This window comes from Micrasema longulum, unplaced genomic scaffold (assembly GCF_059751315.1).
Source record: "Micrasema longulum isolate JH-2025_06_02 unplaced genomic scaffold, ASM5975131v1 h1tg002022l, whole genome shotgun sequence".
NCBI classification, from domain to species: domain Eukaryota; kingdom Metazoa; phylum Arthropoda; class Insecta; order Trichoptera; family Brachycentridae; genus Micrasema; species Micrasema longulum.
This window is the reverse complement of record NW_028279190.1, coordinates 110,606-132,073: the sequence shown is the minus strand read 5'-3', so window position 1 is coordinate 132,073 and position 21,468 is coordinate 110,606. Positions and strand designations below refer to the sequence as shown.

Below are 21,468 nucleotides of genomic sequence, written 5' to 3'. Positions count from 1 at the left end.
TATTCTGTTTGATTTATTTTACAGTAATATGTCTGGAGATTCAGATCTCATCGGAGTAGAAGATAATCCTCAATTTGCCTATGACAATTCCGCTGATGAAACCCCGAGACGAAACACCATATTCCAACAAAATAAAAATACTGTAAGTTAACAATAAAACATATTAAAAGTACCCCAAAATAGTTGATGCATTCTCAAATTTTTATAAATTTGATTTTTCTTCGCTTTATTAGCCAATATCAGTTGACAATTGAGGACATGGGAAGCAAAGATAGCAACCCCCAAAAATTTTTTTTTTTGGTTATGATGTCATTCTGTAGTTTATCAACTTTATTTTTATAAAAATCGTTAGTTGAATTGCAAATTTAGTTTAAAATCATACTTCTGATGGTTTGAAAATAGTGTTTGGAAGCAAACATAGCTATCCAGCAACCATTTTATTCGACCAATTTGCTTGAGATTTAAATTTTCGAAATGGCCGTGCCATACAAATATTAAGAAAGTTTTTTTAATTCGTGTTTCTAATAAAGCTCTTTTATTAGTATCTTAAAGTTTAAGTTCAGTGAAATTAACATTTCTAACATGAAGACTCTCTTTGGCATTAGTTTTGTTCTTTTTCTCGAAAACACCAAAACGGGAGTTTGCTATCTTTGCTTCCAATGCCCTCAATTATTAGTATAGATTTTTTTGAATTTGAAAAAAGTATATTATAAATATTATTAGTAATCCTAGAATAAATATTTTTGATGAAAAACTAATTTCACTAAATTGTTTGATATTTGATGATGCTTTTATCTTGCATCTCAAATATTGTTAAACGTCAGCAGATGGAAGAATCGAAGTAATATAGATGTTCAAATATAGGCAGAATGATGAATGTTACAGCGTGTAAAGTGGCCACTTAAACCAGCCAATAAGTCAAGCCCTGTGGATGTCTAGGCTTCTATATTCCCTTATCTAAAAATATATTCATCTCTCTTGAAATATGTTAATATTTACAGCTCTCTAGGGGGTTGAATCGAGTCCTTGTTTTAAAAAATTTTGACCTACTTTCAAAACATTTTTAATTGTAAAAATATATAATAAAGCTCAGTGTCAAAAGTTATTGCCAGAATTTCCTGCAATAGATTTTTGACTGTTTTTTTTTTTTTTAATATTTTTTTTATGCACCACAACAGGCCAGGAGGCTCTATTACAGTGGTGAATTACATCACAGAACACCCAGGCTTGAGAAAAATCTTTTAATTTTTTGTGTTCTTTCCGGGAATCGAACCCGGAACCTTCCGTGTGTGAGTCAAACATCTTGACCACTACACCACGGAGGCTGCCAAAATAATGTTTTGTAGTCTAAAATAATTTTTAATGCATAAACATTTAAACACCTCATTGGATTACTCTACTGTGCATGTTTTCATTACAGCTAGCATCGAGAAGACCCACTATGAACAATATTGGCAAGTTCGATTAACACCTGAGCACCGGCCCATAGAATTTACACCGCACCCGGCCCATTTTTGTGAAATTTCATGCTCTGTGAAGGGTTTCTTAAAAGTGTCATAATTATGAAAATACAAGATTAAATCAATTGAAACTTCTCAGATTTATTTGAAATAATTATGATAAAAGTGTCATAATTTTTGTATGATAGTGCCAACATTGGCTTTTACGGAGAGCCACATTGCGCATTGCAATGTTCGCACATATACGGGGTCTCACTCCTTTTTTTTTGTGCTTTGTATCCCGGATCCATGTAAACACGTGATTATAATAACCATGCGTTGTGTCCCGGTCCCGTGTTTTCACGTGGTTTACCAGCAGCAAAAAAGGACTAATAAAAGTCACTAGATGTCAATAAAATGCACTTTTTTAGACAGCTGGGACCGGGACACAACGCATGGTTATATAATCACGTGTTTACACGGCTCCGGGATACAAAGTGTTAATAAAATATCTGCCATGGGTGAAGACAATGATATCGATACTAATCTTTATGGGATTGTTTAATAAAATACACATCAATAAAAACAATTACTATTAATTATGCATTGTACATATTATAATAATGAATAGGTACTTTTGAATACATCAAGTAACTTTTTTTTAAAACATGTTTTTTTATTTTTTTCTTCTTCTTTATTTATTGGCTCTTTCGTCTCCTAACTGGCGTGTTCTAGCCAGTGACAAGTTTTTGATAAATTTACACATGTGTACTAACACAACACACTTACTTGTATATAGTTAGTACTAGTACTAGTTAGTACTATATACAAGTAAGTGTGTTAGTATTTAATATAAGGTAGAATATACATATTGATATATAACATACTTATTTACAACTTGATACCATTTATAACTAGATATTTACATAAAATTTTGAATACATGTTTATTGGGACAGTGGGACGTTGATATCGGAGAGGTAGGATAAGAACTCAGGATAACAATCATTTACGGGGCATTAACAAAAACATGATTTAAATCATCCTCCTTAAGCTGACATTCACATGTGGCAGTCTCGGACATGGATTCTGAATAGATGAGAACCATTACAGCAGTGTCCAATGCGCATTCTGCATATGCAGGATGTCTCAAACTTGTTCAGTTGTCGGAACACCAAGGCTTCTCCGTTACTCGGGAGGAGGCTACCCAATATTCTTGCCACGTGCGAAGTTGCTTCTCCTTCATCATAACGAGGACATAACACGTTTTATTTGAAATGCAGTCTGTCAAAAAGGAGCAAAAATAATTGACAATGCTGGTGTTCTTATGACTTTGCGCCATAGATAAAATAGTTTTTTTTTCCTTTATTGAGGCCTTCTACCAAGACATAATATTGGCTGAAAAGAAGTTACATATTTACAAATTATAATGAGATGACATGGAAACGACAAAACCGGTAAATGACAATGGATAACAATATGTATACAAACATGAAAATAATGCATGCAAGTATGTACGATGAAAGCACCCACCTCTTTCCCGAAACTGTTCATAAAGACTTGTGTCTTTCTTCAGTTATGCATATTCCTATCAATTTAAAAAACTAACTAAGCGAAAATTTAATATTTCTTTACAATCAAATGGCGGAAATAACAAAACAAAGAATTTTTAAAAGCTTTCATTTTACCCCTCGCTGCAGTATTTTCAATTTGTGATTAATCAAATACACACGGTCAGTGCAATCACCTTTTTCTAATTTCCCGGTACGCTGTCGGAACTAACACTGTATTCCTTCACTGTTGAAGGAATACAGTGTTAGTTCCGAATTGAGACAGTGGCCGCATGCTCCAGATCCCGCTTTGGTCAAATTGGCAAACAAATCAAACAACGACACAAAACCCAAATACATATAGGAAATATTAGAAGAATTTGCCCCATACAATCAAGCAACAGAAGAAAACAAAATACGTATACCAAAGCACATAAGAACATCAAATTATCAAGACACTACTGGCTAAGTCCTAACCCAGATCCTAACATGATCCCTATCGAACTCAGGCGAAATTGCCTCCCGTCATGACACTGATCCCTCGCAAAAACCCCAATTGTCCTAATACCAACAGTAGTAACAATCCTGTGCAAAGACCCTAATTGTCCTAACAACCTCTAAGACCTTAGAGCAGACGAAGCGGGTCAACGCGCGGTTCTCTTAAGCATGTACAAGGATAATATAAAACGTCATTTGTAATAAATCATTAAAGATTTAAAAACAGCAATACTGAAGTCAAAATAGAATATTTGGTTATGGCCTTGTCAGAGATTATGTAGTGAGATTATCTATGATAATCTCCAAGCCATTCTCATCACCAAATACATTAAAACTTCTTTACTATACTTATGTGCGAAGTCAACTCGAATTCGCTTCATTAGTATGGTCCCCTCAATATAATGTATATATTAATCAAATTGAAAACATTCAAAAGAAATTTATAAGGAGCCTGGAATGTCGTTTTGGTAACATTGAAAATGATTACGGCGCATCTTTGATCAATTTTAATATAGAATCACTACAAAAAAGGCGCCTTAGATATGATTTAATTTTTCTTTTCAAAATTCTCAATAACATAGTTGATTCGCCGTATCTTTTACAAAATATTGGTTTCCGTTGTCCTCTTCGCTATACTAGATTAAATTCCCTTTTTTATGTACCAACTTGTAAAAACAATTATACCTCGAATTCATTCATTAGACGCACCTGTAGAAATTATAACGGACTCAGTATTGATGTAGACATTTTTAACTGCACTTTGCATTTGTACAGAAAATTTCTTCATGGGGTCGATTATTTGGGATAGTTGCTGAATGTACATCTTGAGTGGTTTATGCTATGCATATGTGCCGCATGTAATGTATATGTTTGTGTATGTTTTATATGTGCGTTCATGTGTGTGCGTGGATGGCTCGGAGTGTACATTCGGTATTTTTATTTATTTTAATTTATTACCTCCATGGAAAACGCAAATGTCAACAATTATCTTTTTTTCACCTAAAATTCTTATTTATTTTTTATTTTTTGTCACATTTAATGTTTATATCTTTTTAATTTATGAAAACTTAATTGGTCTTTTTATGTTAAAAAATTGTTGTTTTTAATACTGATTTTGTATGACTGTATGTTTTCTAAATAAAATAAAATAAAATAAAATAAAATAAATTATATATGATGAAACAAGTTCCTACTCATAATCAATAACGAAGCAAGCCCAAACATGCTGTTTTATTCGGTGTTGCTTGCATAATAATCAGTTGCTTTTCTGATATTTACTGCTATTTATTCTTCTTTGACAGACTCTAGATTTGACATTTTACCTCAACATGGTAGAGCCATATTACATTTTTCATTTCAATTTTAGTGTTTGACATTATTTGGCTACAGAATTTTATCTTTTTTCTATGTGATCGGTCAAGTTTCTAATGGCCTTTTTAACAGTGCTGATAAACATCTATTTATGTACCAGATTTTTTATGAAACATTTTTATTTAGGTACTCGTGATTTCAATATGATAAGTACCTAACCTTTGTACTAATAAACTAAGTAATCTAAATTCTAAATCAGATTATGGTTTTCTACTTTCCTTTGTTGCAATTGTCAACTTTATGTATTTTTGAAGGCTTTGTGACTGGTGTTTATTATAAGAATGTCTGGTAAGTAATTTTGTTTACTATATAATTTATTAATTATAAAACTAATTATGAAGTTGGAATACTGAGCACAATATTTTGTAGAATTAAAAAAAATACTCTCCAAGAAAATAATGTTAATATGTCAAATAAAATTTCCTACTTTTCCAATTTTGTTTTAAATGCAATTTCAAGAGTGCATAATATGCATAAATAACCTGCATAAATCAAGGTTTCAGCTCTTTAACTTCACAAACACCAGCATTGAAAGCATTGTAGACAAGAACTGGACACAAACAAACAAACATCAACAGATGAAATAATTTAAGGAATATTTACGTTCAAATATAGGCAGAATGCTGAATGTTACACTGTGTGTAAAGTTTATTTTTTTATTTATTGATTACATTATACATATATTTGTTAAAGAAAAAAAACACAGTTAATAGCGACACAATCAGGAACGACCCATGTCTGTGAACTTGCTCCGACTCGCTAGAAAATCCGTGTTGAGTCGGGGCACTCGTAATGCATTCATAACCATACATTCACACACATATATACATATATATTCGCACATACATATTTATATTATATTTTATAAATACATATTAATCATTTACCAGTTAGTCCACATTTGATCGCAAAAATCCATTCCCGTTCGAGCAAACCAGTTTCTCAAACCAGATTTGAATTTCGAAAATGACTCAGATTCTTTTGTTACCTGATCTAGTTAATTAAAAATTCTTGGACCTACCATAGAGAAATGTCTCTTAGTCAAAGTTGTTTTACTTTTTGGTACGTAGTAATTTACTTTTGAGGAATATCTTGTTATTATTTCCTGTTGTGTTCTTTGTTTACTACTAAAGTGGCCACTCAAACCAGCCAATGACAGGTCATAAGCCCTGTAGATGCCTAGACTTCTATATTACCTTCTCTTAAATGTTCTTCATCTATGTTGTAATATGTTAATATTAACAGGGAGTTGAATCCAGTTCTTGTCTACAAAAAATTTGACAAACTCAAAATATTGTTTTAATAAGTAGCAAAAATATATTTTTTTTCACTCTGCTTTATTTCTTTGACTCTTAATACTTTAAAATTGTAAAAAAATACTTGTTGTTTACCTATTCTGATTTTAGTACAGGTTAAGTTAAACCCAACTTTTAAATATTTTTTTAGAAGATATATCCTCTTCTATAAATCAAATTAGTTATTTGTGGAAGAGAATAAAAAAAAACATCCGTAATTCAATAATTGTTTCCAATAAGAATCCCAAAACCAAGAATTATCTCAAGAGTCATAATGCTATCTTGAACGAAAGAAAACGGCACGCAGAGTCTAAGAATTTCGTTTATATTCATCAATTCAGCATATTTAGGTAATTACTTACATCAACAATGCTTTAGGTATGTCCGAGTGGTTGTAGACAAGCTAATAAATCCGCTAAATATTTTATTACGATTAACAAATATTTTAAACATAAGTAGGCACTCCGAAAACTTTTAGAGAATGGAATATTGAGGTTCAGGCATAGAATTAAGAATAGTCCAGAAACCGCATACGCACATCAGACAGAAGGCGACTAAACCACTCATAAATGAGTAGGTTTACGTTTTGACTCAATAGTTTCTTTATAGACGTCGCTCAGTACGCAACTCCTGATTTGAATTCAACTATGCCGTGTTGTGTCCTTTTAAAGTGTAGAAATACTGCTAGGATCTTAAAGAAACAGGATGGGATCACATTTCATGTGTAATTAGCAAATGAATGTGTATATAACAAATGAATTACTTAAAAATTTAATTATTTTTCCATCTGTCAAATTGTCAAAGAAACAAAATGGAAATTTCGTTAGTGTTGCTAGGGTAGTAAATTTTTTTACCATACTTTGATCATCTAATGAGAGAACTAATGAAAATTGGATCTCAAATTAAACAACTCTATTGTGAACAATTTACCGACATTATCTTTAAAACATCAAATATTATTTAACATGATATAAAAATATCCGTTTTATGTAAAATAAAATTTGTTTTAAATTTTATGTTCAAAATTTATTAATTCAATTACTCTTATTAAATGACCCCTTACTTATCTACTATGTTGTGTCAATCAATGTTTCCGCGTGCACAATAAAATTTTAGAGAAATCAACAGATTGCTTTATTTCTTACCTTAGATTTGTGTTATAATTATATTTTTTCCCATCGTGCAACATTACGCGGCGACATTACTAACAATTACGAATGCGCGCGGCAAAAGTGAGGCATAGTGGGGGAATTATTGGATACAGTCCGATGTATTCAAATATGATTCTATGCTCTTTCTGGACTACTCTTAATTCTATGGGTTCAGGTATTTCCAGGGCTTATTATTGTTATTATTGTTTTTTTTTTATTTATTGATAAACTCTTACGGGTTACATACATTTAAGAAAATATTTTTACATTTAAAATTCACATTCTACTGTTAATGATAATATTTTTAACATCTTTTGTAAAGGTTGTCTGAGTCTTTTGTTTAGTTTTGTCTGACAGACGTCGTGACACAGTTGGTTAGACGGCCAACTGTGAAACTGGCGTCGCGGGTTCGATTCCCGCCAGTTGCAAGAAATAAATCCAAGAAATATTTTTACTCAATTGATCTGGGTGTTGTGGTATATTTTTTATAACTTCCTTCCATATCCTATTTCCCAACTGCTGACAAGTCTCTAAAGAAGAGGCTTAGCTAATTATTCTTTTTTTAAATAAAAAAATAACTCCCGAGGGAGGAAATCTAGCGTGTCTTCAAACATTTGGACATACTCAAAGCATTGTAGTTTATTTTTATTCATTTTAATTATTATTTTTTTGCATTTTTTTATTGTTTTATGAAGCTAATATGTTTGGTTCTACACCGGATTAAAAAATATTATTATTATAACATTTTCTGTATATTTTTATATAAAAACTTATATCTGCGTGAATTGATTGAACCATATTTTTTTCCTACAGAATGTGGTGGGAGGTGATAATGACAATTGTATATTTACTTTTCTACATAATGGTTCCCATGAGACTGTCATTTATTTTAAGAAAGGAAATGAATTTAAAACTTATCGATATTGCTATTTTGATTACTGAAATATTTTTCCTTTTGGATATATTTTTGACATTTTTGACCGGAATGACGCTAGAACGTTCCAGGGTCATCCTTTTAGATAAAAAGCAAGTCGCCAAGTGAGTAAAATAAAAAATCACTTAATACATTATTATTGCATTTTTTAAATAGCGCTTTACATTTTTTCTTTATTTGAATTGTAATTTTCAGAAACCCCATAAGCATTGACATGTCCTGTAGAGTAAAATATTTTTTTAAGTAGTCTCATGGAAACGAACACATACTGTAGATTCATGGAGACTGAACCGCTGTGCACGTGCAAACCACGAGCCCGCTGCGTGATATCGCATGATTGGCCCAATTTACACCACGGCAAAAAATACGGCATGGTAAAATACAATACGGCGGATCGATATTTATTGTGTTACAATTATTTATTTATTTAATGCCTGGCAAACGCAATAACCTAATAAATAAAAAAAATATTTTCCATGAGACCGACTAATCTCCAGTCAATTTCCTTTTGCAGGATTTTTACCTGAGAGTACTGGCTAAATTTATTTATTCATTTAACAAATTTACGGACAATGTCCAATTTAAACAAATTAAATAACGAAAAACAATAATAATACAGTAACAAATAATAGAAGGAATACAACAAAGACAAGTTAATACATTAGACAGGCATTATGGAATCCAGGTTAATTCTACAAAAATACAGTGAATTTATCCTATGAATATTTCTTCAGCCTATTTGTAAAAAAACTCAATATACAATCAAAATAATTGAGATCTTGATTTTCATTTACAAATCTGATCATTCTGGGGTAGAGGCGCATGGAAACCATAATTAGTCTTATGATGACCGAGTAACAGAATTTCATTATTTCTGAGTCTACGTGAAGGAACACTAAGAGATGTTGGAGAATAGTCGGGACATCAAATAAACTATTAAGTATCTTAAACATGCAAATTAAATCTGCATTAAATCGACGTTGCGAGAGACTGGATATATTCAGGAAAAGTTCCATGTCGGTATAGCTTAAAACCAAATTTAAATAATGATTTCGATAAAATGATCATTAAAATCTCTTTGTTAAGTTTTTCTATATTATTTGAATCGGGTGGTGGTCCCGTGGCTAGTGTTGCGGATTCACGGATCAGAGGTTCAAGGTTTAAACCCAACAAGATTTCCATTTTCTAATAGTGAGTTATTTACAACTCGTTGAAAATGGTCACCAAAATTGAAATATTTGGGTAAATTATAAGAATGTAAATATATTTTTTTTTAAATAACACAGGTTGTTCTTTAAACCCTGTCACATCCGAAACCACGATGATCGGTATGGGCAAGAAGACATATTAGCACACTTAAAAAATATTTAGAACGAACAATTTTTTTAAAAAGATAATATTAAAAAAAAAAGAAATAGTTGCTTATTTCTGCAGGGGAGAAGCAAGGGGGGCGCCACCGCGCGGTTGACGGTATATCAGACTCCCCCCACCTCCTCGTTTCTCCCCTGCAGAAGTAAGTAACCATTTGTTTTTTAATTTTGTAAATTTTTATTAATTCTAAAAATTTATTTTAATGTGCCAATATGTCTTCTTGCTCATACTGATCATCGTGGTTTCAAATGTGAAAGGGTTTAAAGAACACCCTGTATAATAATAGATGCGTTTTTATTGTCATTTTTACTTGAGTCTAATGACTTTAGTATCATGTCCGCCTAGTGGGAGCATATATGGTGTCCACGAAGAGCCTCCAGGCATATTTGTCAGTTCCTGTGACTCCTCCCAAGTCAGGTTCGCATCCCGTAGCGGCAGTCGGCAGCGGATGTCCAATATGGAAAATAATGGATGATATTTGTTTACAGGACATACATATTGGGATATTTTTTCATCGATCTTGTAACATCTTTTCCTACAGATACAGTGGCTTTGATGTGTTTCACAAAATACAATATAAGTTTCCTTTATATACAGATTATATCCCTGCTTAAAATCTTTCGCTATTCAACATTTACGATGTATTTTGCTTGCTTCTCCGAGGTACATAACTTAATATTTATTGACTTTTTTTAAATCCTAAGCCTTTTACCAAGAAATACCTATATTTGTATAAAATGTAGTGATTATTCATAAATTTTCAATTCAAAAGTAGGTATTGTGTTCAGTATGTTAAGGTATTGTGTAGTCCTGGGTTTGATTCCCAACTGAATCAAGATTAAAATGTATTGAACTAAAATAACTGGCATTCGACATTTCGTATAAATCAAAAACCTTTGATCAGAAAGTTAGAAAAGTATGGAATAGTTGGGAATCTTCATAGTTGTTTCGAGAGTTAGTCTGTTGAAAACATAGTCTGTTGTTTTTAAAGACATGTGCATGTTTTGCACCTGTTAAAGAAAATGTAATTTACATTTCATGAAGTGATAAATATTTATATTTTTTATTATTTATTATTTTTTAAATCTAAAATGTATGACAAATTAATTCTTATAAATAATGCAAATTCTCTATAACTCCCAGTTTTCAAAATACTGAAAATGAAAAATTTTGATAAATATCTTTTTAGCAGGTTGGCATTATGTGTTTTTTTAAACATTAAATTAAGCATGTATATTGAAAGAAAAAAATACAGTATTTAAGTAAATATTTTTTAAATAATAGACAAAAAACAAAAGCATGCCTATACAACATTAGTATGATTTTCCTTTTTCCAGATGTTTTTAAAATGTTTTCCAATTAAATACAGTCGCCGCTTAGTTGATTTCATTTTGTTTTTTAATAGTACAATATGTTTATTCAATGTATTTGGAACGGCTATGATAAATACAGGACATTTGGAAGATCACTTGTGGACTCTTAGACTGGAAAATTCGGATTCACTTATAGTAAAATACTATTATGGTCTGTTTTTCTCCTTAGTGACATTTTCAAGTAAGTTTGTAATTTATACAGTATTAGAGACCAGTTAATCTTACATTTACGTAAAAGTAATTTTAATTATGGCAATGCCAAATTATAGTGGCTTTTTAAAATTTTATTAACGTATATATACGTACCGAAGATGGGTCCAATAAGACCCAGTAGTATTGAAAATTCTCGATTATGACAAAAGTCATTTTTATACCTGTCACTTTCCTTCATAATCCATTTACATATTTTGATGGTTAAATAATACTGAAAACTTCACAAAAAATGACAAAAAATGTGACTTTTGAAACTGGGTCTAATCTGACCCACCATCGCCACGCGTGTATTTTTTGAGCCAGCGGGATTTAATAGTTAATACGGGGTCACAACCACAACCACTGACATATAATAAATAGACATGTCAATCCTATACTTACTAGCTACATCTAAGATTTATAGCAAATATTGCATTTCACTCAACAATGAAAAAAAACCTAGGTAGCATACAATACAATACACATGAAATCATTGATGTGAGAAAGATGTATAAATATTTCCTTAGTTCATACAAAACTTGTATATTGATGGTAGCAAATAACACTACAATATAATTTAGGCCCTTTTTACAAAATGGTGTACAAAACAAAAAATAAGATAAATGTGATTTATCAAATAAGTTTAAAAAAATAAATAATAAGACAAATATAGTATGTACTCCTCTTTAAAAAGATATACTTAGGTCCCCTTTTAACATATCATGACTTCTCTCCATCCTTGATCCTGAAATTGTCAACCAGATAAGAAACTTCCTATTACAAAATGAGCTGAATGGTTTTCTTGGCTCTTATTTTTACTCAATCGTATTTCTAATGCTATGTTTACATTTTACCCTTTATGGTAGAAATCATCTTTCTTAGGATGGATTGACTTAAAAAATAAATAAAGAAGAACAATTCAATACCGTCCACCAAACCACAGCCTGACTATAGAATAATGTTGTTTTCATATATGAATGGGTTTTTTTTGTTTGTTTCTGTAGCATGTGGATATGGAACTATTCCCCCAATTCACGTAGGAGAAATCATCATAACAATGCTGATAATGTTAGCAACTGGAATCTTCAAAATTTATTTATGCGGTAATCAACAAATAAAGTGTATTGAATATTGTGTATTGTGCATTGTGCCCTGTACTAAACCTACAGCGTGTTTGTTATAATCCCTGTCACATCCGACACCACGATGATCGTTACTAACTTTTTTTTTTAAATTAGTTCAAAAACAGTTTTAATTTATTTAAAAAAAACAAATGGTTGCTTACTTCCGCAGGGTGAAACCAGGAGTGCGGAGGGGGGAGTCAGATGCGCCGCACACCGCGCCGCCCGCGCTTTCCTCTCGCCCCCTCCGAAATCCGAGCAACAAAACTGATGTAAACATCACATTTTGTGAGTTTAGCACGATTTCAACAATAAAAAGATATTTCACATTGATTTACACTTTTTATCCACACTATTCAATCAAAACATTAACAACGCCACAATGCGATCCGATTCACGAACATTTATTTCACTGTGACAGTGTTAGGTTATAAGATTTTACTTTCATTCATAATTCACATATATTTTATACGAGTATTTCATTATTGATTTGCCAGTAATTCAACATAATCGTTTCATTATGATTACAATCAATAATCAGCTACACCCAATTCACTGGTTTGAATCGATTCCTTACAAGCTTTGCACGTTATGTGCTAAAAACCATAGTAGAAAATTGATAGTTAAACTTAAAATGCTAAAAACGAAAGAATAAAGATCAGAGATATAATTTCCCTTCCACCTTCAAAAAACTAACAACAATACACACGACTTGTTACACATTAGCAATCATTTCTTACAACTAACAACGATCTCAATACGGGGCTGACATCTCCACCTCCACCCTTAAGGCCGGGTAAAGGAATCCCCGTTTTAGATTAGCATTAAATACATCGATATATTTTCAATATAGTAGAGTGACTATAGTCCTTAAAATATAGCTTGATTAGAAAGACAGTTGTCAGCAAAATTGATTAAATAACTTTGTAGTAACGTCTAAAGAGTGATTTATGCAGACAATATTAAAGTGGGAAAAAATATTAATGTGGAAAATTTCAAATCGTATTTAAAAAATGAAAAAAAGGTGAATTGCCAAAATATTTTTTTAAATATATAAAAAATAAAAAAAACACGTGGCATGTTGCAGATAGTTATTTAATATATATCTAATTTATATACTTTTTGAAACAAAAAAGAAAAAAAATTTTTTTTTGAAAAACGCTTGCAACTTTCTGTTAGCATTATTTTTATGAAATTTGCTGTAAAATGTTACGGAATATTAATGCAAGCAGATTTTTTAATTAATTCAAATTATTCAATCATGAGGTGCTGCCGCCAGTGGTGATTATAGGAAACTCTGGAAAAAATAATTTAAACATGACAATGCGCTGATTCGTTCTTGGATGTAATCGTAAAATATTGGTGTCGTAAATCGTAAAATAACTCAAGCATGGAAGGTTCCAGGTTCGATTCCCGGTGAGAACACAAAAATTTAATGTGAGTTTTCTCAAGCCCGGGTATTCTGTATTGTAATTCACCACTGTAATTGGGTCTCCTGGCCTGTTGTGGTGCAAAAAAAAAAAAGAAGAAAAACATAAAAATGCAGAAACCCATCATAGCGCCATTTTTGTGAAAATCACCACAAGGGCGCTTTACAAAAAACATCCCAACACGTCTTGCAGCTACAGAGCACAAGAACGGTTGAGATTCTAGTTCCCCATTTCCAATTATGTTAAATTTTAGTAACATACAGGGGCAAGATTTCAACATGACTTGCAGCTACATAATAATAATTACAAAGGATATACATTTAACTATCCAAATCAATACAGGTCATGCCTTCTAAATAAAAGCTTTTAAAATTCCGACAGAATGATGGAAAATATTTTTTTTAGAAAAGATAATGCATCTAGTTATTGTACTTTATCAAAAAAATATCAGTGTATTTGATGGTTAATCAATTTTCTATTAGTATTATTTTATGATTTATTCCAACAATACATATTCTTTATTTACTTCGGCCATGTAAATATCTGACAAAATGTCACCATCTTGGTTTTATCTGTTTTACCTTCAAACTGTAAAGCACTGCTTTATCGACAACGCATAACGCTGTAAAATTCCAAATTTAAGGGAATACATTTCCTTTACATACATGTATAGTTTTGTGTCCGTCTCGTGGTGTTATGGTCAGCGCGTTAGCCTGCCACGCACGAGGTCTCGGGTTTGATTCCCGACATGGTTGATTTGAAATATTTATTTAAAAAGGGTGTTTTTACACTAGAATATTTCATAGTCCCTGGACTGGTACCTGAAGCGTAAGACTGATCATCTTACCTTCATGTAACAAAAAATGGTCAAGATACGCTGCGATTGGTGTACCAATTCAGTGCTCTATGCACCATTAGGTGCGGAAAGGGAATGATGATGTTTTTAGCACTTAACGTGCAAAGTTTGTAAGGAATCGATTCAAACCAGTGAATTAAGTGTAACTGATTATTGTAATTACAATGAAACGACTATGTAGGATTACTGGCAAATCAATAATGAATTATAAATACTTCTATAAAATAGATGTGGAATATGAATGGTAAAATCTTATAACCTAACACTGTCACAGTGAAACAAATGTTTGTAAATCGTATGGCATTGTGGCGTTGTTAATGTTTTGATTGAATAGTGTGGATATAAAGTGAAATATTCGTAAATTAATGTAAAATTTCTCTTTGTTGTGGAAATCGTGCTAAACTCATACAAAATGTTGCTTCCGAGCAATCCGAAATCCGTTTCGGAGCGGGTGAGAAGGGAACCATGAGGTTTTTTTTTTTAATTAAAAAAAATAAATTATTTTGACCTATTTTTTTTTAAAATGCATCGATTTTTAAATGTATTGCTCATATTGATCATCGTAGTTTCGGAAGTAACAGGGTTTAACAAACACCCTGTAGACTAATGTGGTTAATGAATAATTATATTAATAACCGAAATCAGACTCACGAAGGATGGGACAGTTCAAAATAATATATATATATATAAACTCATTAGAAATAACATTATATCAACTCATTAGTTAACCTGAAACACCTTGTATATGATCCTCGAGACAAAAATAATTCAATTTTATTTACTCTCATATAATTTTGGATTCTCTATCCCTACCTCTGTTTTGTATAAATAGATTGAATTTCTTAATAAAGACACCAGTCTCGAAGATGTTGCGAAAGCGATGCAAATTTGTGGATTAAAGAACTTCCTGAACTTCCATCAGGAATTTTCACTCACAAATTTAATTTTTTTAAATAATTATATTATAGCTGCTGTTAATGAAGAAATTCAGGGAGATAGTAATGTTAGCAACGAGTATCTCGGAATGATAAGTCAAATTGAGGTAAAATTACTTATCTTTGTAAGGCTGTTCTCATATGAATTATATATATGGAAAGGAAAAAATAAAAAGTTTCATGTGAAACAAATATTATTTTAGGAATATATGAAGTACAAACAACTGCCTGAACTGACGCAAAAAAGGTTTTTAGAATATTTTGACTACAGATTTCAAAAGAGATATTTCAAAGAAGAATATCTGTTATCAGCTCTGTCAGGTAAACATTAATTTACTGGTAGGTATAATTAGGCTAACTGCAGCTTATTTTGATTTCTTATTGCTTTATTTATTTATTTAATTAATTCAACAGCAGAAACTACAAAGATAGGTAATGAATACATGTGAATACACAAAATGTGTATAATTATATTGTGCACATTTTTTGGACCATTTACGTTTATTTTTAGAACTCTATACATATATATAAATGATAAAAAACAGCTGTTTAAATTTTATGTTTGATTAAATAATTCATTAAATAATAACAAGCAATTACTATTAAACTACACTCTTGTATATATTTATGTAATTGAGTCTGAGGGCATACATGTTACAACCGACATTTTATTTAAATATTATTTAGGTAAAATGTTGCAAATCTTAAATCTTTTTCAGAGCATTTAAGGTCTGAGGTTACTTTAGACACTTGTAAGAATCTTGTGAAAAGTGAAATATTCCAAGATGTGTCTCAGCTTCAATTGGGGTGCATTCTCAGCAAACTTAATTATGAAGTTTATCTTCCCGGTGATATTATAGCTAGAGCGAGTTCCTTGGGAGATTGCATGTACTTTATTTCCAATGGAACTGTGGCAGTATTTTCTCCTACTGGAAAAGAGGTTGAAATTACAATTATTCTCTTAGTCTAGTTTTAATCCCCTAGACTGTTTTACAATGTAAATGAGATTTTTCTTAATTTGAGGTAGATGTCAAGTGTTTTATGAGTATATGCATTCTTAAAAAGCGAGAGACACACTCTGTTTCTAGGCAGATGAAAGATACAGTTCTGTATGTGAAATGGAACCAGAGTCCCGGTTTTTTTTTAACTCAACGGCTGTTCTTAGGTAAAAATCCCGAATAAGGAATTCGAGTGCAGATAAGTCCGCCTTGTTGCGTAGTGGTTGGCATCATTGCCTACCATTCTCGTGGTCCTGGGTGCAATTCCTAGCAGGGTAGAAGTGAAATATTGATTTTAAAAATTGTTCAAACCGTAATATTTCATTGTTCCTGGAATGGCATCTAAAGTGCGAGACTGATCACCTTACCTTCATGTAATTGATGATCGAAATACGCTGCATTTGTTTAACCAATGTGGTCCCCCATGTACCACTGGGTACGGAGAGGGGAATGATAGTAACAAGTGTGAAATATTCTAGTTTATAAATCAGTTCTTATCGCAACCCGCGTTTGGAAACTTTTGACCATCTATAAAATCAGGTGACATTGGGTACTGTTGACTGTTGACTATTAAAACATATAGAGTCATAATCGGCAGAACAAAGTAAGCGACAAATAGTGAATTGTGCAGAAGGTTTTTTTTATTTTTGTTCCATATATATTCTTTTTAATAATTCGGTAAATGGGATTTATAATGGTTGGTTACTGCCAATACTGAAATGACAGCCAAATTGTTTTAAATCCTTCCGCTTCTAAGAAAGTGGTGGTAACGCTGTTTTGCTTATAACTCTGACAGTGGTGCGAGCTAACGTAATCGCCTACATTGTCGTCGGTTACGTAGTTTTGCTTAGCTTAAAAATAATATGTTAACATATATATATTTTTTTTAATAGTGGAATGATGCAAAGTAATATATCATCATCATTCCCTTTTCGCACCTAATGGTTCATAGGGCAATATATTGGTACACCAATCGCAGCGTATCTTGATCATTTTTCGTTACATAAAGGTAAGATGATCAGTCTTACGCTTCAGGTACCAGTCCAGGGAGTGTGAAATGTTCTAGTGTAAAAACACCTTTTTCAATCAATATTTCATGCCAACCCTGTCGGGAATCGAACCCGAGACCTCTTGCATGGTAGGCAAACGTGCTGACCATTACACCACGAGGCCGATAGTAAATATACAGAGGCTGAGAGTAATATATATAAAATTATAATTGGCCTATAATTTTAGTTTATATGTTTTTCAATTTTTATTTTTCAAAAGAATTTTTAATTTCTCATTAAGATTACACAATTGTTTTAACAAAATATACTTGAATATTTTTTCAAAATAAAACTATGTATTTTTCCTTTCTGTTATGAATAAAAAAAATTGTAAAAAAAATCTGTTATCAAAAGGTACACTATCAAGGTTTTGAGTCACTTGGCAGTTCTCTATACTTTGTAAAATAAATAAAATTATGCATGACACCTTATTGCTATTCAAGTTCAATTTAACAATAGATATTTCATTTGGACGATGGTGATTACTTTGGTGAAGTTTCCCTGATAATGAAGGACAATAAAAGAATTGCTACAGTAGTTGCTTTAGAGACAACAGAATTGTTTCGCATGGACAGAAGTGACTTTAGGTAAGTTGAAAATATATTTGGATACTGCTTACACCAAGATAGCATACATTAACTCTTTATTTTTAAATTACACCACAATAAATTCAGTGGTGGTGGACTGGAATGCATAAACCACGCGTTGTTTGAATCCCCCATTCGGGACGCATATCCTTTGTATTTTGAACTAAACCTTCCCCTTTCCTTAAATTCATCCCATGTTTTGTCAGTCTTACCCCAGTAGTTTTGCACTAGTCCAAATTTATTGTTTTAAATGATATAAATTTATAAACTGAAATGTATTTGCACACTAGATGGCATAAATAATTCGTGTTAGGGTGGGTTGCCTTAAGCAATTGAAAAAAAATTCAGTGGTGGTTTGATGGCAGGCAAAATATGTAAAAAAAAAATATGCGAAAAATTGAGATACTCTGTGATTGGTGTAATCATGGAATGCTCTATGCACCATTACGCCCGGATAAGGGTTAGAAGAACAAGAAAGTATCAAAATAAAATGAACAATCAACTACAGTGATGAGAAATAATGTTGACATGAGCCATGTTTCTGGCCAGGGAAATTTTTTTGACATAACAGTATGGCCACATTCCCAAAAAGATGAGTTATATTATTTCAAATGTTTTTTTCAGTATGAAAGCTTAATTTTGGGTTGTCTAACTGTCCAAAAAATCTTATATAAAACTTGTGTTATAATGTACTACATTTATTTATTAGGTATTTCTCAAATCATAATTATTATTAAGTTTTTAAACTCGCCTTTGTTTTTTTGTTTTGGTTGTAAAACTTGATTATAGGTGGCTTGTTTTGTAATTGATTTATGACAAGATCACAAAGCTACATTTCAGCATTGCTGATTTTTAAATGTTTTTTCTTTTCTAAACCCATATGAGCACTGGCACCATCCTTTTTTTTTTTGACAAACTAGCATAAAAGCTATTATAAATTTGACTTTGTAACTACACAACACTTACTCAAAATGTACTGCCAAAGAAGTTTGTTACTAACAGATGCAAAAATTTTGGCACAAATATCAAGCATACTAATTAGGTTATTTTATATTATTAATCTAATAAATACATTATTAATATCTCTTCGTCAGGACACTAATTAAACCAATGTGCAAAACCCATTATACACCTCCACCATAGTCGCTGTACAAAAATATATAACCAACATGGCATGCATTTAATTAGGCAACCCTTACATGCATTGATTAGGTTATTTTATGTTCGTGAAAACACAAACTGTGTTTTTCCGTTTTTCTTCTGGAATCATCTTAGTCGTTTACCCAATAATAAGCCACCAGCAAATCCAAGATGACCTGAATCAGATTTTTCAATGGACAAAGGCCCTTAACGCTAAACCCTGAGAAATGCACCGTTCTACACATTGGCCCTAGAAATCCGAAAATAATAAATACCGTGGATGGAAATCAAGTGCAAGCAGTATCGTCACAAAAAGATCTCGGAGTTGTTGATTACTTGCAACCTTAAATGGGAATCACATATTATCGAAATTGTCAAACCTATTCGCTCACATCACCCAAGATTTGTTCCTCAAAATTTATATAACATAATATATGTTCGTCCACTTCTGGAGTATGCCTACCAAATCTGGAGTTCCGAAAGTCCAGAGAAGAGCAACTAAAATGGTAGTACAGAAATAAATCATATGAGGACCGCTTAAGGGAGCTCGGGTTAAGTTCAACGGAAGAGCGGAGGCAGCGTGGTGACTTGATTGAAACGTTCAAAATCTTAACTGAGCAATATAATATATCCAAGTTGAAATCAATGTTCACTATGAATGAAAACCGTCATCTCAGAGGTCGTTCATTGAAACTAAACGCTACCTCCCTCTCATCCAACTCCGGGAAGAACTTCCTGACAAACTGAGTTGTGGAGAAATGGAATGGCCTACCCAGAAAGGGATTGTTGCTAGTTTAGTTAATGTGTTAAAAAACCGCCTAGATGCACACATCAATTTATAATGTTTAATAACCATGTACACTTGATATACGCATCTGCTTAATAGCTTCTTCTTCTTCTTATCAGCCTGTTTCTCTCCATTGCTGGATATAGGCCCCTTCCAAATTTTTCCATGTTCTTCTGTCCTGGGCACTCTGTTTCCAGCCATGGCCCACGAGTTCGACGACGTTGTCAGTCCATCACCTCTGTGGTCTCCCTACTTTCCTTTTATTTCCGAAGGGTCTCCATTTTAGTATTCTGGGGGTCCACCTATGGACTTTTTGTCTCGCCACATCTTAATCGCCACTCGCTTAATAGCTGCTAGTGTATTATTATTATTAATAATAATATAGTATGTTTATGAGCTTTTTATATTTCTAGGGAGCTGATAGCTACTAATCCTATCATAATGAAAAAGATTGAGAGTACAGCGACAACAAGAATGAATAAAACTATACTAGCTGAGAAAGTTCATAGCCAATCTAGAGGCTTTTATGACGACTGAGAAGTCATTTTTTTATTAGAGCGTACATTCATTATATTTCAGGTTCTATTGTGAAACTATTAAACCATTTTCAAACTATTGTTTTTTTATTCCTACATACCTACGTATGTAAATTAAAAATACAGTAGAACTCCGTTTATCCGAAATCCACTCATCCGGATTGCCAAATATCCGGATCGTTATCAGGAAATAAAGGAGATGTTATAATATAATGTGAATGAGTTTATTGGTCAAAGTAATTAACTTTAGTGGACATGTTTAAGCAAGTTTTTAATGTGGTTCCAATTCGCCGTATTATTTCAAAAGCAATGAAAAAGCGATGTTATAAATTTTGCATTTTCTTTCAAAACATTGTCTTAATTTAATGGTTATTCCAACTATCCAGATTTCTGCATATCCGGATAATGCCTGGCCCACATTAATCTGGATAATTTATAATATTTAATATCGAACAATATCTTTTGTAAAGGTTTTAAAAAATCATTTATGTACCTATACAATATATATTTCACAATTCAATGTTTCCTAGTAATTCCCGGGTTGGGTTATGTAGTCTGATAAGTCATAATATAGTAAAAATTAGATTTAAATGCCACTCACTTGCCTAGATTTTTTTTATCTCGATGAGAGTGGTCAGTTAAAAGTCCAGAGGTTAATCTTCTTAAGAGGAAACGCAGTCTGATTTTCCTCCATACAAACGTATTTCCGGATTTTCTCCCGAGATTATGGCACTTGAGAAGTGATTTTTTTACGCACTATACATATTTACCATTGACGGGTCTCTATTGTTTTGCTTTTTTGATAAATTGTTTCTTATGGGAGCTACGACAGATGGGCAGCTCATAGTAGAGTATT

At 32.1% G+C, this 21,468-nt stretch overlaps 2 protein-coding genes across 8 annotated transcripts in view; both read left to right on the top strand.

Moving 5' to 3' along the window:
* The window catches only part of LOC148273260 (cadherin-AgCad1-like), a 57,500-nt gene extending 55,394 nt beyond the window's left edge, over nt 1-2,106 (top strand). For both annotated transcript variants that reach the window (XM_088238942.1, XM_088238943.1), the window contains 2 exons: nt 25-142; nt 1,421-2,106. In XM_088238942.1, the coding sequence (XP_088095068.1) occupies nt 25-142; nt 1,421-1,468 (166 nt within the window). In that variant the 3' untranslated portion in view covers nt 1,469-2,106. The remainder of the gene's footprint in view (nt 1-24; nt 143-1,420) is intronic.
* A 2,673-nt stretch (nt 2,107-4,779) lies between these two features.
* On the top strand, nt 4,780-20,651 carry LOC148273259 (potassium/sodium hyperpolarization-activated cyclic nucleotide-gated channel 1-like). 6 transcript variants are annotated; one of them, XM_088238956.1, is made up of 11 exons: nt 5,111-5,145; nt 6,304-6,502; nt 8,117-8,341; nt 10,206-10,271; nt 10,946-11,162; nt 12,178-12,276; nt 15,549-15,622; nt 15,719-15,836; nt 16,235-16,455; nt 18,022-18,149; nt 20,490-20,651. In XM_088238956.1, exons 4-11 carry the CDS (start codon nt 10,248-10,250, stop codon nt 20,611-20,613), a joined length of 1,005 nt encoding a protein of 334 aa, XP_088095082.1. In that variant the 5' UTR covers nt 5,111-5,145; nt 6,304-6,502; nt 8,117-8,341; nt 10,206-10,247; the 3' UTR covers nt 20,614-20,651. The 6 variants fall into 6 exon arrangements, with proteins under 6 accessions (XP_088095079.1, XP_088095082.1, XP_088095077.1 ...); XM_088238951.1 differs by having other exon boundaries at nt 10,097-10,271; XM_088238955.1 differs by having other exon boundaries at nt 6,304-6,503; nt 8,288-8,341; nt 10,097-10,271.
* The last annotated feature ends 817 nt before the right edge of the window (nt 20,652-21,468 follow it).

Coding starts and splice junctions, on each gene's coding strand:
- LOC148273259 (XM_088238951.1), top strand. Junction 12,277..15,548: donor CTTCAAAATTTATTTATGCG/GTAATCAACAAA, acceptor ATTATATTATAG/CTGCTGTTAATGAAGAAATT. Junction 16,456..18,021: donor TTTCTCCTACTGGAAAAGAG/GTTGAAATTACA, acceptor ATTTAACAATAG/ATATTTCATTTGGACGATGG.